This window comes from Apiospora aurea, assembly GCF_038362705.1.
Source record: "Apiospora aurea strain CBS 24483 chromosome Unknown utg000005l_segment0_segment0, whole genome shotgun sequence".
NCBI lineage: Eukaryota > Fungi > Ascomycota > Sordariomycetes > Amphisphaeriales > Apiosporaceae > Apiospora > Apiospora aurea.
Window position 1 is genome coordinate 1150234 of NW_027117392.1, and position 14606 is coordinate 1164839.

The following is a 14606-nucleotide window of genomic DNA, read 5'->3' on the forward strand; positions in this document are numbered from 1 at the left end:
ATGGCCTTGCCGCTCAGACCGGCACCCGCAGTTCCAACTTCTAATTACTTCTTCACTCTGCAGCCGATAGTAACCCCGAATGCCGACGAGTTCCAGTTTAACTGGGAACACCTCGAGTCGGCCCTGCGAGACATCCACGAGAAGAACGCAAGCGGCCTCTCGTTTGAGCAGCTCTACCGCTATGCCTACAAGATCGTACTCAAGAAAGCTGGTGACCGACTTTATGAGAATGTCAAGCAGTTTGAGGAGAGATGGTTTACCGACAAAGTCTGCCCTCGTATCTTCGAGCTGATCTCGAGAAACCTGGTCGCCATGACCCTCAGCGATGTGCCCGGCTCCAGTGTCGTTGAGCGCCGCTCTATGGGCGAGAGATTCCTCAAGGGCATCCGCGAGGCCTGGGAGGAACACAATACCTCCATGAACATGACAGCCGACATCCTCATGTATTTGGATCGAGGTTTCACACAGGGCCAGAATCGCCCTACCATTTTCGCTGCGACCATCGGCCTGTTTCGCGATCACATCCTCCGCGCCTCCACTCAGGAGTCCGACTGCATCGTGTTTGATATCTTCAATGCTACTATCCTTGATCAGATCAACATGGAGCGAGAAGGAGACGTCATTGACAAGGGCCTGTTGCGCAGCTGCACCACTATGCTCGAGTCATTGCATAAGACCGATGAGGAGAACGAAGACGAGAAGCTCTACTTTGAGGTGTTTGAGCCCGTCTTCCTCGATTCCAGCCATGCGTTCTACAAGAATGAATGCGATCGACTGCTTCAAGAGGGCGATGCCGCAACCTGGTTGCGACACACACAGCGTCGACTGGACGAGGAGTCTGATCGTTGCGCTACCACAATCTCACTTATGAGTTTGCCCAGGATCCTCGCGGTTGTCGAGCAGGAGCTCATCAGCAAGCACCTCGAAGAGTTCATGAATCTCGACGGCAGTGGTGTTCGAGCCATGATCGACAATGATCGAGTCGAGGATCTCAAACTTCTCTATCAGCTGGTTTCGCGCATTGACCCCAACAAGACGGCTCTGAAGTCCGCCTTGTCCACGCGCATCATCGAATTGGGTCGTGAAATTGAAAAGGTCCTCTCAGAAACGGACTTTACTATCATCGCAGATGGAGGCTCTGCTACGAATGGCGACAAGTCGAAGAACAAGCGCAACACCTCAGCGCAGCTAACCGCTGCTGCTGTGAAATGGGTTGACGATGTGCTGACTCTCAAAGTCCGATTCGACCGTCTTCTTTCAGGCTGCTTCGCTGATGATCTGACGCTTCAGACTGCCCTCACGAAGAGCTTTGCGGAGTTCATCAACAGATTCGATCGCAGTGCCGAATACTTGTCTCTCTATATCGATTACAACCTGAAGACAGGCGTGAAGGACAAGTCTGAGGCTGAAGTTGAGCTGGTCCTGGAGCAGGCTATCACGCTGCTGCGCTACCTCGAGAACAAGGACAAGTTCGAAACGTACTACCAGAAGCATCTTGGTCGTCGTCTATTGCACCAGAAGTCTAGTGATCTTGAGGTGGAGACGGAGATGATCTCGCGCATGAAGCGTGAGCTAGGAAACAGCTTCACTTACAAGTTTGAGGGCATGTTCCGGGATATCAGCCTGTCCAAGGATATGACGGAGGCGTACGCTAAGCACGTGCGCGGTCTGGGAGCGACTAGTAACGATCAGATCGGCCTCGGCATCAACGTCCTGGGCGGCAATAACTGGCCCAAGGATGTCGTGGGTAGATACACTGGCCCAGACCAAGCCGGACCCAGCATCAACTTTCCCGTCGAGATCAGAGCCTTGCAGGACAGCTTCTACAGCTTCTACAGCAAAGACCGCACAGGCCGCAAGCTCACTTGGATCGCCAACGCGGGCACCGCAGAGATCCGTGCTTTCTTCCCCAAGGTTCCCGGCGAGAAAACGGGTCCCAAGTCCAAAGACCGCCGATACGAACTCTCGATTCCTACCTTTGGAATGGCTGTACTGCTCTTGTTCAACGATCTGCCTGATGGAGAGGCTTTGTCTTTTGAACAGATTCAAGAGAAGACAAACATTCCTCAAACTGACCTGGTCAACATCTTGACAGGTCTGTCGGCTGTCAAGAACCGGCGCATCCTCGTGAAGGACCCGAACCCCCAGTCCAAGTCTGGACCTGGCGATCAGTTCACCTTCAACAACGCATTCCATTCTCCTACCTTCAAGGTCAAGCTTGCCCACGTCAACGTGGCCAACCAAGTCGAGAACGATGAGGAGAGAAAGGAGACGGACAACAAGATGTTGGAGACGCGCAAGTACGTTATCGATGCGGCCGTGGTTCGCATCATGAAGTAAGTTTTGATCCCCTCAAATGCCTATTGTTTGACATCTGCTAACCATGCCTCCCACTCTACAGGCAGCGCAAGGAGTTGGAACACCAGCAGCTCGTCATGGAGACCATCCAACAGATCAGCGGCCAGTTCAAGCCCGATCTTTCCCTCATCAAGAACAGAATCTCGGATCTGATCGAGAGAGAGTACCTGGAGCGGTTCGAGCTTGGCGCTGGTACCGGACGTGCTTCGTACCGCTACTTGGCCTAATTTCTTGGCAAATTAGGATGGAGAATTGCGATTTGGAGACCCGCGGGGTCGTGTTTATTTGCACTTCAGGCCGCCTGGCACTTGATACCCATTTCATTGCACCCGGCCACACACTTTGACGACGAAACGACTTTGCATTTACACAACGAACGAAAGAACAACATGGCGGAAGCAATGGTTTCCCACGGCAGCAATTCTCATGGCAGCATGGCATGGCATGGCATGGCATTGCATAGCAACAGGCGAATAGGTGAAAAGGATGTTATCTTATTATGATCAGACGCTCCCACCAACTGCCATTGGGGCTCTTGACTCTACTACCGGCATATGAGAGAGCGTCTGGAGCGCTCAATAACACAACTTGCATGTACCATAGATACGGATACCAATTGAGAGCAACACGAAGAATATTGCAAAAACTACGTCTACCTAATATCTACGATTGTTTAGTACAGCTGATCCTTTTGACATGTTACGTCCTCTTCGGCAAATGTAGATAAAGCCTGGCCAGACCTACGGCGGCGCGCGCTCAATGACGAGGTCGTCGAGGTGGGAAGCCATTGAGAGAACTAACACTTTCGAGTTGTTATGGTGTGGCACGCTTCGAGGGCAGTAACAAAGCCAGAACTCGACAGCCCGACAAAGGAAACATGGCACAATAGCTATTGTATGGCCTCGATCTGGACCCAACCTTTGATAACGACTCCCTAACCTCTTTGTCCCGTTCAACTTACCCCCTGCCGGGATTTAAGAAAGCCCCTGTTCCTGCTGTCGGCGGCATGTATATTTAGCAAACCCAACTCATCCCAATTTTTCGTCTACGAAAACGGCTATTCATTCATTCTTCATTGCTCGTTATTCGAAGCAATCACACTTTTCTGTCTAAAACCAACCGACTCTGTGGCACCTGTCACACCACACCCCAAAAAGGCCGGTTCCCTTTTATACTTCTCCTTCTTCTCTTTCCAAAGATAGCCAAATCCTGTTGTTATTTGCTTCAAGCCTATAAATACATCTTACGAAACAGACAGGCTTATTGCTGACACCTTAGGGGCTCTCCGGGAAGTATTGTCGCTATCATGGTCTCTTCGTCCAACAGCATCAGGAAGCAGCAGTCGCTGGCCCGCGTCGCTGTGCTCGGCCCCTACGCCGGCATCGACCAGCCAGATGTGCTGGACCCGGCCGTCCGCACCACGACGCCCCTGACGGCGCTCGAGAACGAGCTGCGGGGCAAGTCGAGCAACGACAGCATCGGCGCCGTCGTGGCCACGCGGCCCGACGCCGAGGAGCTGACTCGCAAGCGCGAGCGTCGGCGTAGCATCGTTTCCTCCACCAACGGTCATAGTGGTAGTAATGGTGCTGCCGCGGCAGCGGCAGCGGCGGCGGCGGTTGCTGCTGGCAGGGGACGACGGGACTCTAGTAGCAGACACTCAGTCAAGCCCCGCCGCACCAGCCTCGAGAGTGTTCGTTCTCGAGACCGCGCAAGCCTGCTCGCAGAGTCGGTCACGTCGTCTTCTTCTAATTCTCATTCGTATTCGCCCGAATCGTCTTCGCACACTCTCGAGTCGGCCGGCCGGGAGTATTTCTATGAACAGCTGGCGCTTAAGCGAGCCGAGGCCGCTTCCTGCGGTGGCGACAGCTCGGCTATCCTCGACGACAGCGATCACGACCGCCAGAGCCTTCGGAGCTCGGCCGTCCTGCGTCCCGTCCAGGGGAACGCCCAATCTTTCAAAGCTAAGAGCGAGGCCGGGTACTATCTTGGCAGCGGCAGTCGCGAGAAGCGGCGTCAGAGCCGCGCCTACCCGCCCATGGTGCGGAACAGTATCCTTGGCGACATGCCCGAGTGGTCTTCGGATGCCATGAAGGGCATAAACCTGAGCAAAGATAAGCGGCCGTCATCATCGACGTCATCTAGTAGTCATCACCATGACAGAAGTAGACGTCGGTCTTCAGCGGCGACCGTGATAGCAGCCTCTAGCCATATGGAGCAGCAAGAGCCCAAGACGCCCACGGAGAAGCCACGAGGCCGCAAGCGCCGGGGCGCTGTGAGCACCAGGTCTTCGTCGGTCTCGGGCGCGACCAATGACCAGGACGATGCCAAGAGCGCCTATAGCGGCTACAGCACGGCCACCTACTCCCACTACCCGAGGGGCGAAGGCTACCCCTATCACAGCGCCGCCGGCAAGCGGACGAGCTGGCGCCTCAGCAGCGGCGTGGAGAGCACGCGGGCGCAGGACCTCGCCGCTGTCGCGGATGACCTGCAGCGCCAGCTCGCGCACGAAAAGAAGAAAGTGCGCGAGCTCGAACGGGAGCGCGAGCGCGAGCACCGGCGCCGCCAGAAGCGGGAGCAGAAGGAGGTCCTCCGCGTTGACAGCGTCGACTTCGAGATGTGCAGCCCACCGCCGGCGGCCTCGAACACGGCCGCGGCGGACACGGCCCCCAGTCTGCGACGCCGCTGAGCCCCGTGTACGATGTGCCGCCCACCAAGTCGCGGAGGATGTCGCGCTCGCCGCGGCCCGTGACGGCCATCTATTCTCCGCCTTCGCAGGAGCCCGCCGCGTCGTTTGACGTCATTGGCGTCTACCGCACCGAGACTCTGGCGAAGAACGAGCTGGAGCCGGTCGCCGCGCTGAGCAAGTCCAACTTCCTGGACGGCGAGGTGTATGACAACAGTAACGATGTTGACATGGTTTCGGCTCCCGAGCCCTCTGACCATCATCGTCGCAGCCGACGGTGTTCGCGGGGTTCCACCGCCACGGCGGCCCGGTCCGGGTCTCGGTCGAGTTGTCGTAGCTTGTCGCCGGCGCGGATGCTGGAGAAAAGCGCCGAGTACAAAGACCGCTTTTCCGTGGCTTTCCACGACCTTAAGGAGGACCAGAAGGCCAGGGCGGGGATCATTCCCCCGGACCCCAACAGGGTGTATCCCTCGTACTATAATGGGTATGGTGCGCGGCCCCAGGAGAGGAGGGAGCATCGGGCCCCTGAACAGCGGGAACACCATCATCGCCAGCACAAAGAAGAGGGCGACAGGCACCACCAGCGCCGCCGTACTCGGCGCATCAGCCTCCAGCAGCAACAGCCGCCGCCGCCATCGCAGACCGCTCCAGTGCCAACGATAGTAGCCCAGTCGCCTTCCTCGTCCTCCTCGTCCTCCTCTCCCCCGCCAGCCCCTAGCTCCAGCTTCGCCAGCCGCATGGCAGCATCGGCCAACGCCAGCGGTCTGCAACAGAAGCAGCGCCGCATGTCCGCCTACCGGCCCGAGAAGGCCAACGAGGCTATACCGTATCCGAACGATGTCGCTCACGCCGCTCCCGTCACGTCCCGACGGGAGCAGGAGCGACAAGAGCTGTTCTGCCGGGCCACCCAGCGTGGAGGCCGCCCGGAGCATTTCTTGCGCCAACCCGGCGTCGGTGTCGGCAGCGCCGGTGGCGACATACGACAACAGCAGAAGACGGCCCCTGCTACTGCTACTGCTACTGCCCCTGTCATGGTAGAGAATCCTAGCGCCGCACTGTGTCACCGGGCACAGGAGAAGATTAACGGACAGAGGCCATCAGCGCCTGACTTCGACAGAAGCCGCCGCAATAGTAGCAGTATCGATCGGTTCGACTCGCTCTACCTGCCTCGGAGTAACAAGGCTGCAGCCACTGCTAATGCTGCTGTACCGGAGTCGCATCGGCAGAGTTTTTCGCGCCGCAATGGACCCAACAGCAACAGCAGCAGCGTCATCAGCAACCACAACAGCAACAACTACGTTTGCCAGTGGAAGCGAATGAGCCGTCGCTACCGAACCCCACTGCGTCTGTGGTGAGCGACTTCAGCTACGTGGCCGGTCAGCCAGACAAGCTGAGCGTGTCGCAAGAGAGGCCCGTGTATCTGCCTAGCACCCGAGATGACCGGTTTGCCTTGCCTAGCCAGTCGCCGTCTCCCCCGGCGAGGGGTGGCAGCGGTGGTGTCCGTAGGCTGAGGCGCACAGGCGATATAAACGTTGGCCAGTTGAGGTAAGGGGCGTGCGAATAGTATACGTTTTCGGCGTTTGGGTAAAGTTAAAAAAAAAAAAAAAAAAGCAACGTAAGGAGTAGAACGAATCACAGACTGGTATGTGTAGAATAGACCAAAGGGTAAGTCGTATTGGCTAACTCAGGCCGTGTATATACAAAGTTTGGGCTGTTGTTATGTACATAGACAGGAAGAACTGGGAAAACGAATAGACCGTGGGATTACCTACCAGGACGTACTTACTAGATGTACCTTGCTCGCCAAATGGCGTACGTGACTCGTGTGTTCCCCCGCTCAATGACATGTATGTATGACCCGTCAGGACCGATCCTTCACAGCGAGAAGCAGCCGCCAGCACTGTCCTCAATGAAGATTCCGCCGTAAATCTGACCCTCGTCGATTCCAGACTCCTGGTAGCCCGAGTTCACGACATCATCGGTCCCGGTGGGCTTCTTCAGCATGCCGATCTGGTACTGCCCTTCTCCCGAGTTGTCGTTGGGCAAGGCTGCGGTGACTTGCTTCAGAGTAGAAAGCCCCTTGGAGTAGTAGACTTGCAGTGTGCTAGAAAGAAATATGTTAGTATGGGCCCGTTCCACCAGGATTTGGTCACTTGGCAAGCCGATCTGTGCGTGGATGCATTGACTACGTACTTCTTCTGATAGTCCAAGGTGACGGCAAAGTTCTGCCAGGCAGTCGCCTCAATGGGCGTCGACCAAACTACCTCGCCCTTGCGGTTGGTGATTTTCATGGCGTTCTTGTCGCTGGAGCGGTCAAGCAGCGTGCCCATCTTGAAGTCAAACTGGTTCGCGCTGTAATCTGCAGTTTCGTGCCACATGTTCTGAGAAAAGGAGAGGCGTGTCAGATCCTTTTTCCTTGTACGTATGCCTTCACACTCCTACACATACCTGGTACTCATGAGTCAGGTTGAGCTTGCGGGCCGGGTCCTGCAAGACGCTCCAATGAACGGTACGCACGCCGACGGTGCCGGGCCCGCCGGTGTTGGTGTCTCCCAGCATCTGCAGGCCGGCGCGGCGGAAGCCGTACTGGGTCTTGAAGACGGAGCTGTCGGCGATGGTGACCTCGACCGACTGCATGCTCGCGTTGTCGAAGCGCGAGTTGGTCGTCACGTTGGGGAACTTTAAGATCTGCGACCAGGCCAGACCGCTCGCCTTGACGTTGCCGGCGCTGAAGATTTTGTTGGTCGCCGCCGTGTCGAAGTCGGTCAGCTGCATCGACGCTGGTACTTGGCCTGACAGCACCACGGGGCATTTGATGGCGCCGCTGGTCGAGCAGGCGGCAAAGGCGGCAGTGGCCGCGAGGGACCCTGCAAGGCAGATTGATACGCGCATTGTATAAGTTTCTGAATACATGGGACGCTCAATTCATTGCGATCTTGCGTTGCTTTCTATGCCCAATGGTGGAGGATATGCCGGCAGCCACTATATACTTGGCATCTTAGCCTCACAAGAGCTGAGTAGAAGGCCTTCTCCATTCCTGCCGACTCGTACCCGACGATCCGGACAATCCATTTGCGATTGGGAAAGTAGCGATTCAGGGGCGCAGAATGAATTCGGCAATGGGGGAAGACGGTCCGAAGAACCCAATCCAGTGGGAGTTGAAGGAAAGAAACGCGGGGAACAGAGCTTGGGGCGGGCGGGGGAAGAAATACCCTCAACTACCTAAACATGCTTCTCTGAGTGCAACAAACATTTTCTCTTTTGACGAGCATGTTCTATTTACCGACACGACAAAGAATATGTTGGCACTTGGGTCTCATTCGAAGGCTAAAGAAAGAAGCCATTGCCTGGTGGTCTTTCCTGCCCTTTCTTTCGCCGAAATTATGGCCGCAAGCCCGGAGGATGGAGGGGGTTTACCAGACTGTCGGGTACCGGCATAGCATCGCTTAAACCAAACGCGCAGGTCAATCCCACCCATCCATACCGATGGGGGAATATGTCCGTCTTGCATCCAACGACCACCAACTGTCGTCGATAACACCGCTTGCTCGGGGTGTGTGTCGCTTATATATATATATATATATCAGCGGCGCTTCCTGCCGATCCAGCCGAGCGCTTACAACATGGCAGATCGCACCCTCTCGGCATGATACACGACCTCGGTTGTAGATTCTGTGAGTTGGTACGCCATCATCAACGATTACGCGCGCGCCCAAAATTCTCCGTTGTCAAGCAATCAACGCCTTCGCTTCGACAAGATGGGAGGCATGCTCTTACCTCCGGTCCAGGACACCCACGGCATCCAGCTGCCGCCCCGGTACACCATCCGGCCCCTCGACGCCGGCGTCATCGACTGGGCCAAGGCCCTCGCCGTCCAGGGGTTCCTGCTGGGCCCGTCCATCTGGCAGCCGCTGATGGCGGCGCCCAAGACCCGGAGCGCGCTGCGGGCCTTTGACGCGCTCCACGGCTACTACCTGCACGCCGTCAACAGCGGCGTGTCGTACGGCGTCTTCGACTCCGAGTACGAGTTCGCCCGCCCCGAATCCACGTCTATTGCTTCCACGTCCAACGGAGAAGACGCGAGCCAGCACGAGAGCAGCGGCGGCGCCATCTACTGGCACGAGCTCGACCCGGACGCCGAGCCGGACTTCGAGACGGGCGGCGGCGCCCGGCGCATGGTCGAGGGCATGGACTTCCCCCTCGTCTGCGTGGCCTTGTCGTGCGACCTGGCGGCCAAGCCACCGCCCGAAATCTGCGACGCCCTGCACGCCTCCTTCCCGCTCCAGAAGGGCGTCAGCCAGTTCTGGCGCGACCGCGACCCCGGCCCAAGGGCACGTGGGAGCCCCAGGGGCCCGGCGAGGTCGTGGCCCGCATGGGGTGCGTGACTAAGCCCGAATACCAGGGGCGTGGGCTGAGTAAGTCTGCTTGCTATTGTTTTCCCTTTCTGTATTATTGAAATTTCGACCCCCCTCTCTACGGCGTAATTCTCACGAACCCCTCTTCTCCCCTTTCTCACCGTCCTTTAATTTTGGTTCCGGTGGGGGAGGGTGGAGACGATATATAGGGTATTATCAACAAATATAATCCACCACTCACTACTTCTTTCCTATGTCGATCCCGTTCATCATGAGGGGAACGAAGCGATCCCGTGTGTCTTCACGTGTATCGGTGTGTGCTGACCGACGTCATTTGGCAGTGTCGGCCTTGAACCACTTCGTCATGCTGGACCTGAAGGCGAGGGGCTTCAGGGCGATGAACGCCGGCATTGGCGTCCCGTCCGTCTACCGCAACTGGATGAGCGCGCCCGCCGGCTGCAGAAGCTACGCCTACCTGGACGTGAACATGTGGGAGATCGAGGTGGAGGACGAGGACGGGCGCAAAGTCAAGCCGTACGCGGCGGACTCGGGCGTGGCCAAGGAGGGATGGCTGATGTGGTGCGATCTCAATGTCTAGCCGCCCAGTACATAGTAGCCGCCAAGCGTCGTCGTCTGGCGTTAATTTGCGCACCCCCCCCGTTGCGGCGCCGGGAACGGGAGTCTGCAGAGGAATGCTTGCCGCCAGGAGACGATCTGGTTGTGTGTTGATTACGTGCACCGGCGCCTAGCTGTCTTGTGTGGTCGTTGTGTGTGTGCCGATGTAGCCGACAGATATGCGCCGAGACTCTCCCTCTGACGCTGCTTGCTCGGGAGGCGCGATGGCCAATCGCCTCAGAGATGGCAATGACGAAGGGTTGGATACCGATCGTCAGGCGAACGCCAAGTATAGCAAATCCACTTTCCAAAATGCCAAAAAGGCAGTTATGTACATACTCCAATGTCCACGTCGCCGATGATTGATCGGCCCTCTCGTGCATAGTTCACATGGTCCATCATGCACTGACTTACAAGATCCGTCGCTCTGACGCCCAATCTTTTAGCATACCTACTTACTTACACGTGGTCTCACAAAACGCACAAGCACCCCAGGCACCCCAGCTCGGTGATTGGGTTGGCGAGGGCCGGGGACGGCAGCGCGCGGCTCGTGGCGGTAGGTGCCTCCTTGTGATGGCCGAGAAGTTCTCAGACCCTCTCTCCCGCGCCCCGGCGTCGATACAACATCAAATACAGAAAGGATAAGAGCATCCTCGGGCAGCGGCCCCACCTTCACTGGCTATTTGAAAGATGAGACACACTGATACCGCATGCGACACCAAATAATATCGACAGTTGGTAATTTGATCATAACGGGGTATGGAGTCCGGAGATACTCCTCTCGAGGCGACGCGGGGGAAAAGGGGGGCCCTTGGGCCCTTCTGAAAGGACCCCAAGCCCCCTCAAGATACGTAGCGCCGCCCCGGATAACCGGAACAGATTGATATGAACAGCAAGTAAATCAAAGAAGCGGATGCAGCTGACGACCAACTGGGCAGGGCAAACTAGCACCGATGTCGTTGGCATTCTGGGGTTTCATAGCGGGCTCCTTCTTTGGGGGGGTGAAGAATAGTCAATACTCTGGGGCACCAACGGGAACTAATCGAATCTGCTATCCTAAGCATAACACCAGAGATGCTCTTTCCTCTATTTAGTTTGGACTCTTCTTCCGCGCTTTGAGTCGAAATACTACGTACGGTGAGCCTCTGGGGCCGCGCGTCGGTCCCTCCTGATCTAATATCAGAACCGCCGCCCCTCGAGCCAGTGACAGACAATACTTGCCATTCTCAAGCCCAAGTTCTAGTTCGGGTCTATCAGACTTCATGCTGCGTCTTCATACTGTCGCCACTAACCGTATGTGTTCGCCAGTCCCCAATGTTGCTGCACTGCCACTGAGGATATTTTGGGGTGAGCAGCAATTAATGGTTGATGGTCTGGACTGGAAAGGGACAGGCTGTCTAATACCCGGTGCCAACGTCTACATGGATTGCTGGCGTCAATGTCTGCAAATATGAAAGTCCACGGAGCCAATGCAGACATGCCTGTCTTGCCATGGTGGTGATTGCATCGTTACATTATCGATCGCAGCATACTGCTTCCTCATTGCTGGCTAGAGCGAGATTATTTCAGTAGTAAGCAAGTCGCTTATCCGGCACATTCTGCTTGGCGAGTGGTAGTTGTCGCTGCAATGGTACCGGAAGCGGTAATAAGTGATTGGCCTTTTGTTCAATGTGGTAGGTTAGGTTAGGTCAGGTACCTGGTGGCCGCAGTAGTTGATAAGGTAGTCACTGATTGGTCTGTCTTGAGCTTCATACGCCTGACCGGTAGAAGAGACAATCAGGGGGCGGAATGGAAGGCCGGTAATGAGGCATCTCAGGGGATGACGCGTCAGCCTCAGAAGAGGAAAAAAAACCGGGGTCAAGGGCGTTAAAAGAGATGAAACCTAGGATCTCGTGGCTTAGATCCCGAGGAGGGCATTCGACACCACGGAAAGCCACTGCAGAGACCCATCGTTCTGGGGTCATCGAGGCGATAGAAGCACTAATCAGGCATCATGGCAGTCGCTGATTCGTACGAGGCGAGATTGTCTGTGTGTGTTCAAGATAAACTTTGGAATCGAGCGAGTGGAGTTGCGAATATTCCGGCTGCTGTCCAATAGCGTCGATTGCTACTGTATCGCGCCTCGAGAAACATGGGACGGACAGACGGGGGTTGGTTAGCCGTACTGACTTATACCAGGCAAGTAAGTATGCAAGTACTTGCTCGTGCACGCGATGCGTCTGGGGAAAAGAAGAACGAGACCCGGTAACCTGTGTTCTCATTGACATCGATCCTTGCCTTGCCAATGGCGCCGGGGAGGGAAGCTGCTCGGGCATCGGATGTGCAAGAAGGAGACATCATGGTGTGGGAGAAGCAAAACTGCCAAGTCGACGCCAAGCATGTTTGATGGTTCTTGAAATCCGATGAGCGAAAATCTGTTTGGGCTTGACTGGTCCGGTGAGAGCAAGAAGAAATGCAGAGACACGGTTTGGTTTGGTTGGTTCTTCTTCGGTTATTAATAAATCAAGATGAGTCAGGGGATGCCTTGTGCGTGTGTACAGCCAGAGTTTGCCAACAGCGACAACCGTCAAGGGCGTTGAAACGGCACGAGTCATCGAGATAATACAAGAGCCTGGCAGTGAGGCACGAGGCATGAGGCATGAAGCATGAGGCTCTCTGTCGGGAGGATGATTAAGTAAGGACGCGCAGCTAGCCATGTCGAGCAGGGGCACGGAATTGTTTGTGATCGACGGATCCGAGACTGCGCACCGCGATGAATGCCAGAGATGCCGTTCTACCCATCTTGGCACTGCAGCTCGCAACTGCCAAGCCTCCACAGCCAACACGGATGCAGTGTGGCGTACTAGTTCGCCAGTGGTACAAACGCCTGAGGTTGGTTCGTGTGTGATACAAACGAGAAAAAACGTGAGCCGCCGTGGCCAGCAAGCTTAGGGACGGTTTGGCAGCACCCTCGCCAATTCTATCTGGTCTTGTTTATCCCCTACGTGTACGGTCATAATAACGGCAGGTTCGGGGGGGTAAAGCGGGCGGCTTCCTGCTCAATCATTGCATAATCTTGGACAGCGGAATCGAAGAATTGAAATAACACGAAGGCGCGCAAAATTGGCAAGTTGTGGCTGTCATTTGCTCCCCCCTTCCAGCCCCCTCCACTATATTACCGCTTAGTGGGAACCAATCCGCTGGCTGCAGATGCCATGCCAAGAGGGATTGACGTCGTTAAATCAACTCCACGAGATGTCGAGGCTCCTCTTTCGAGCTTGTGCAGTTGCCGATCATGCCCGTCTGTCCCTAGTAAGATTGATTTGGTCGCTTTGGTCGAAAGTTGTGGGGCGGCCCAAGGTGCCGAAAGCAAGAAATTCCAGAACACCCATGATACCACCTAATTCCGCCCACTCCGTTATGGGCAGGCCAGCATATTTTTGGGGAGCAGACTTCGTCATGATATGCAACTGAGCCAAATGAAAACGCCGCTCCCACTATCAGACGGGACTCCAGGAAAGTTCTGATACCAAGTGCCCATATGACGAGGCGTTTTGCTTGCACGACAAGAGGGGGGATTTGCTGCAAATGATGAGCGAAGGCCGTCTCAATCGCGAAAGAGAAGTGACCAGGTGAAAACAGGCCAAGCGCGAACCGTTGCGTGCCAAGGCTGCTACAGCCCATGTGGATATGCCTATAAGTACGAGGTAGTGGCCGAAGTAGTGTCAACAGTCAACTGTCTAGATACCTAGGCTGGCTAGGGGGAAGTGAGGCTCCTCTCTGAAGTCTTCGGGCGCCTAGTGGTGTTGTGACGCAGACAGGACAAGCCATGCATCGCCTCGTTCTTTTTCTTCTCGGCCATACACCAGTCGCCACAGGCCCGACCGATTCAAAAATTCACCGGCCAGGCACATTATGGACGTAGAAATGGGTAACGTGCTGGAAACCGAAAACTAAAACGATGGCGCTGAATACCGCATGACACCTTATTTTGTCTTCTGGGCCGTACCGAGACGATCCCTGGCGGAATATGATGTATGTACCTATTTAGCTAGGTACTGGCCGCCTGCCCAGACCCGAGTTTAGCAGGCACAGCAAACACGGCACGTAGCCCGGCTTGGAAGGTGAAATGGGGGGCCCGCAGCCATACGCGGGTGAGATCAGCTCCTATTGCTACGGTAGGTACCATGTAAGCCTGCTAGCGCTGAGCCCGTTCTATGTATCTGTCAACTGGTTGTTAGTCCATAAGGCATTCCAAAAATGGACCTGAATCTCTTCAGTTCGTGTCGTATTGTAGAATCAAGATCGAACGGTCAGAAAGAGAAAGAAAAAAAGAGGGAGTCCGCCTCGCCAGAACCCCGTCATCGCCTTCCATGTCCTTGAGTGTGTGTTTGCATGAGCTGGTAACTCAGGAAGTAGGCATGGCCATGCCTTGCTTCGGTTTGAGTTGTGAAAATTGGCAGTCCTCGCCTATCACCATATCTTCATTTCACCTATACTACGCAACCTGAGGTTATGTTTTCTTGGCGGTGTTGACAACGTTCCGTGTAGACACATAAATATAAAACAAGCCAGTAGCGGCAAGATCGGGTCGCAACTCTGTGGTCTGGAAACCA

The 14606-nt window shown here is 55.6% G+C and overlaps 5 protein-coding genes across 5 annotated transcripts; 4 read left to right on the forward strand and 1 right to left on the reverse strand.

The window, feature by feature from the left end:
• Nucleotides 1-2585, forward strand: PG986_006930 (Cullin-domain-containing protein; the record flags this gene model as incomplete). Its single annotated transcript, XM_066843152.1, has 2 exons — nucleotides 1-2336; nucleotides 2402-2585. 2 exons carry the CDS (start codon nucleotides 1-3, stop codon nucleotides 2583-2585), a joined length of 2520 nt encoding a protein of 839 aa, XP_066699264.1.
• A 1079-nt stretch (nucleotides 2586-3664) lies between these two features.
• PG986_006931 (uncharacterized protein) lies at nucleotides 3665-5044 on the forward strand (the record flags this gene model as incomplete). The annotated part of the gene is made up of 1 exon (XM_066843153.1): nucleotides 3665-5044. The coding sequence occupies one exon, from the start codon at nucleotides 3665-3667 to the stop codon at nucleotides 5042-5044; it is 1380 nt and encodes a 459-aa protein (XP_066699265.1).
• A 38-nt stretch (nucleotides 5045-5082) lies between these two features.
• Nucleotides 5083-6396, forward strand: PG986_006932 (uncharacterized protein; the record flags this gene model as incomplete). Its single annotated transcript, XM_066843154.1, has 1 exon — nucleotides 5083-6396. The coding sequence occupies one exon, from the start codon at nucleotides 5083-5085 to the stop codon at nucleotides 6394-6396; it is 1314 nt and encodes a 437-aa protein (XP_066699266.1).
• A 520-nt stretch (nucleotides 6397-6916) lies between these two features.
• Nucleotides 6917-7933, reverse strand: PG986_006933 (uncharacterized protein; the record flags this gene model as incomplete). Its single annotated transcript, XM_066843155.1, has 3 exons — nucleotides 6917-7145; nucleotides 7235-7422; nucleotides 7490-7933. The coding sequence occupies 3 exons, from the start codon at nucleotides 7931-7933 to the stop codon at nucleotides 6917-6919; spliced, it is 861 nt and encodes a 286-aa protein (XP_066699267.1).
• Nucleotides 7934-8799: 866 nt separating this feature from the next.
• Nucleotides 8800-9994, forward strand: PG986_006934 (uncharacterized protein; the record flags this gene model as incomplete). The annotated part of the gene is made up of 2 exons (XM_066843156.1): nucleotides 8800-9418; nucleotides 9738-9994. 2 exons carry the CDS (start codon nucleotides 8800-8802, stop codon nucleotides 9992-9994), a joined length of 876 nt encoding a protein of 291 aa, XP_066699268.1.
• Nucleotides 9995-14606: the final 4612 nt, after the last annotated feature.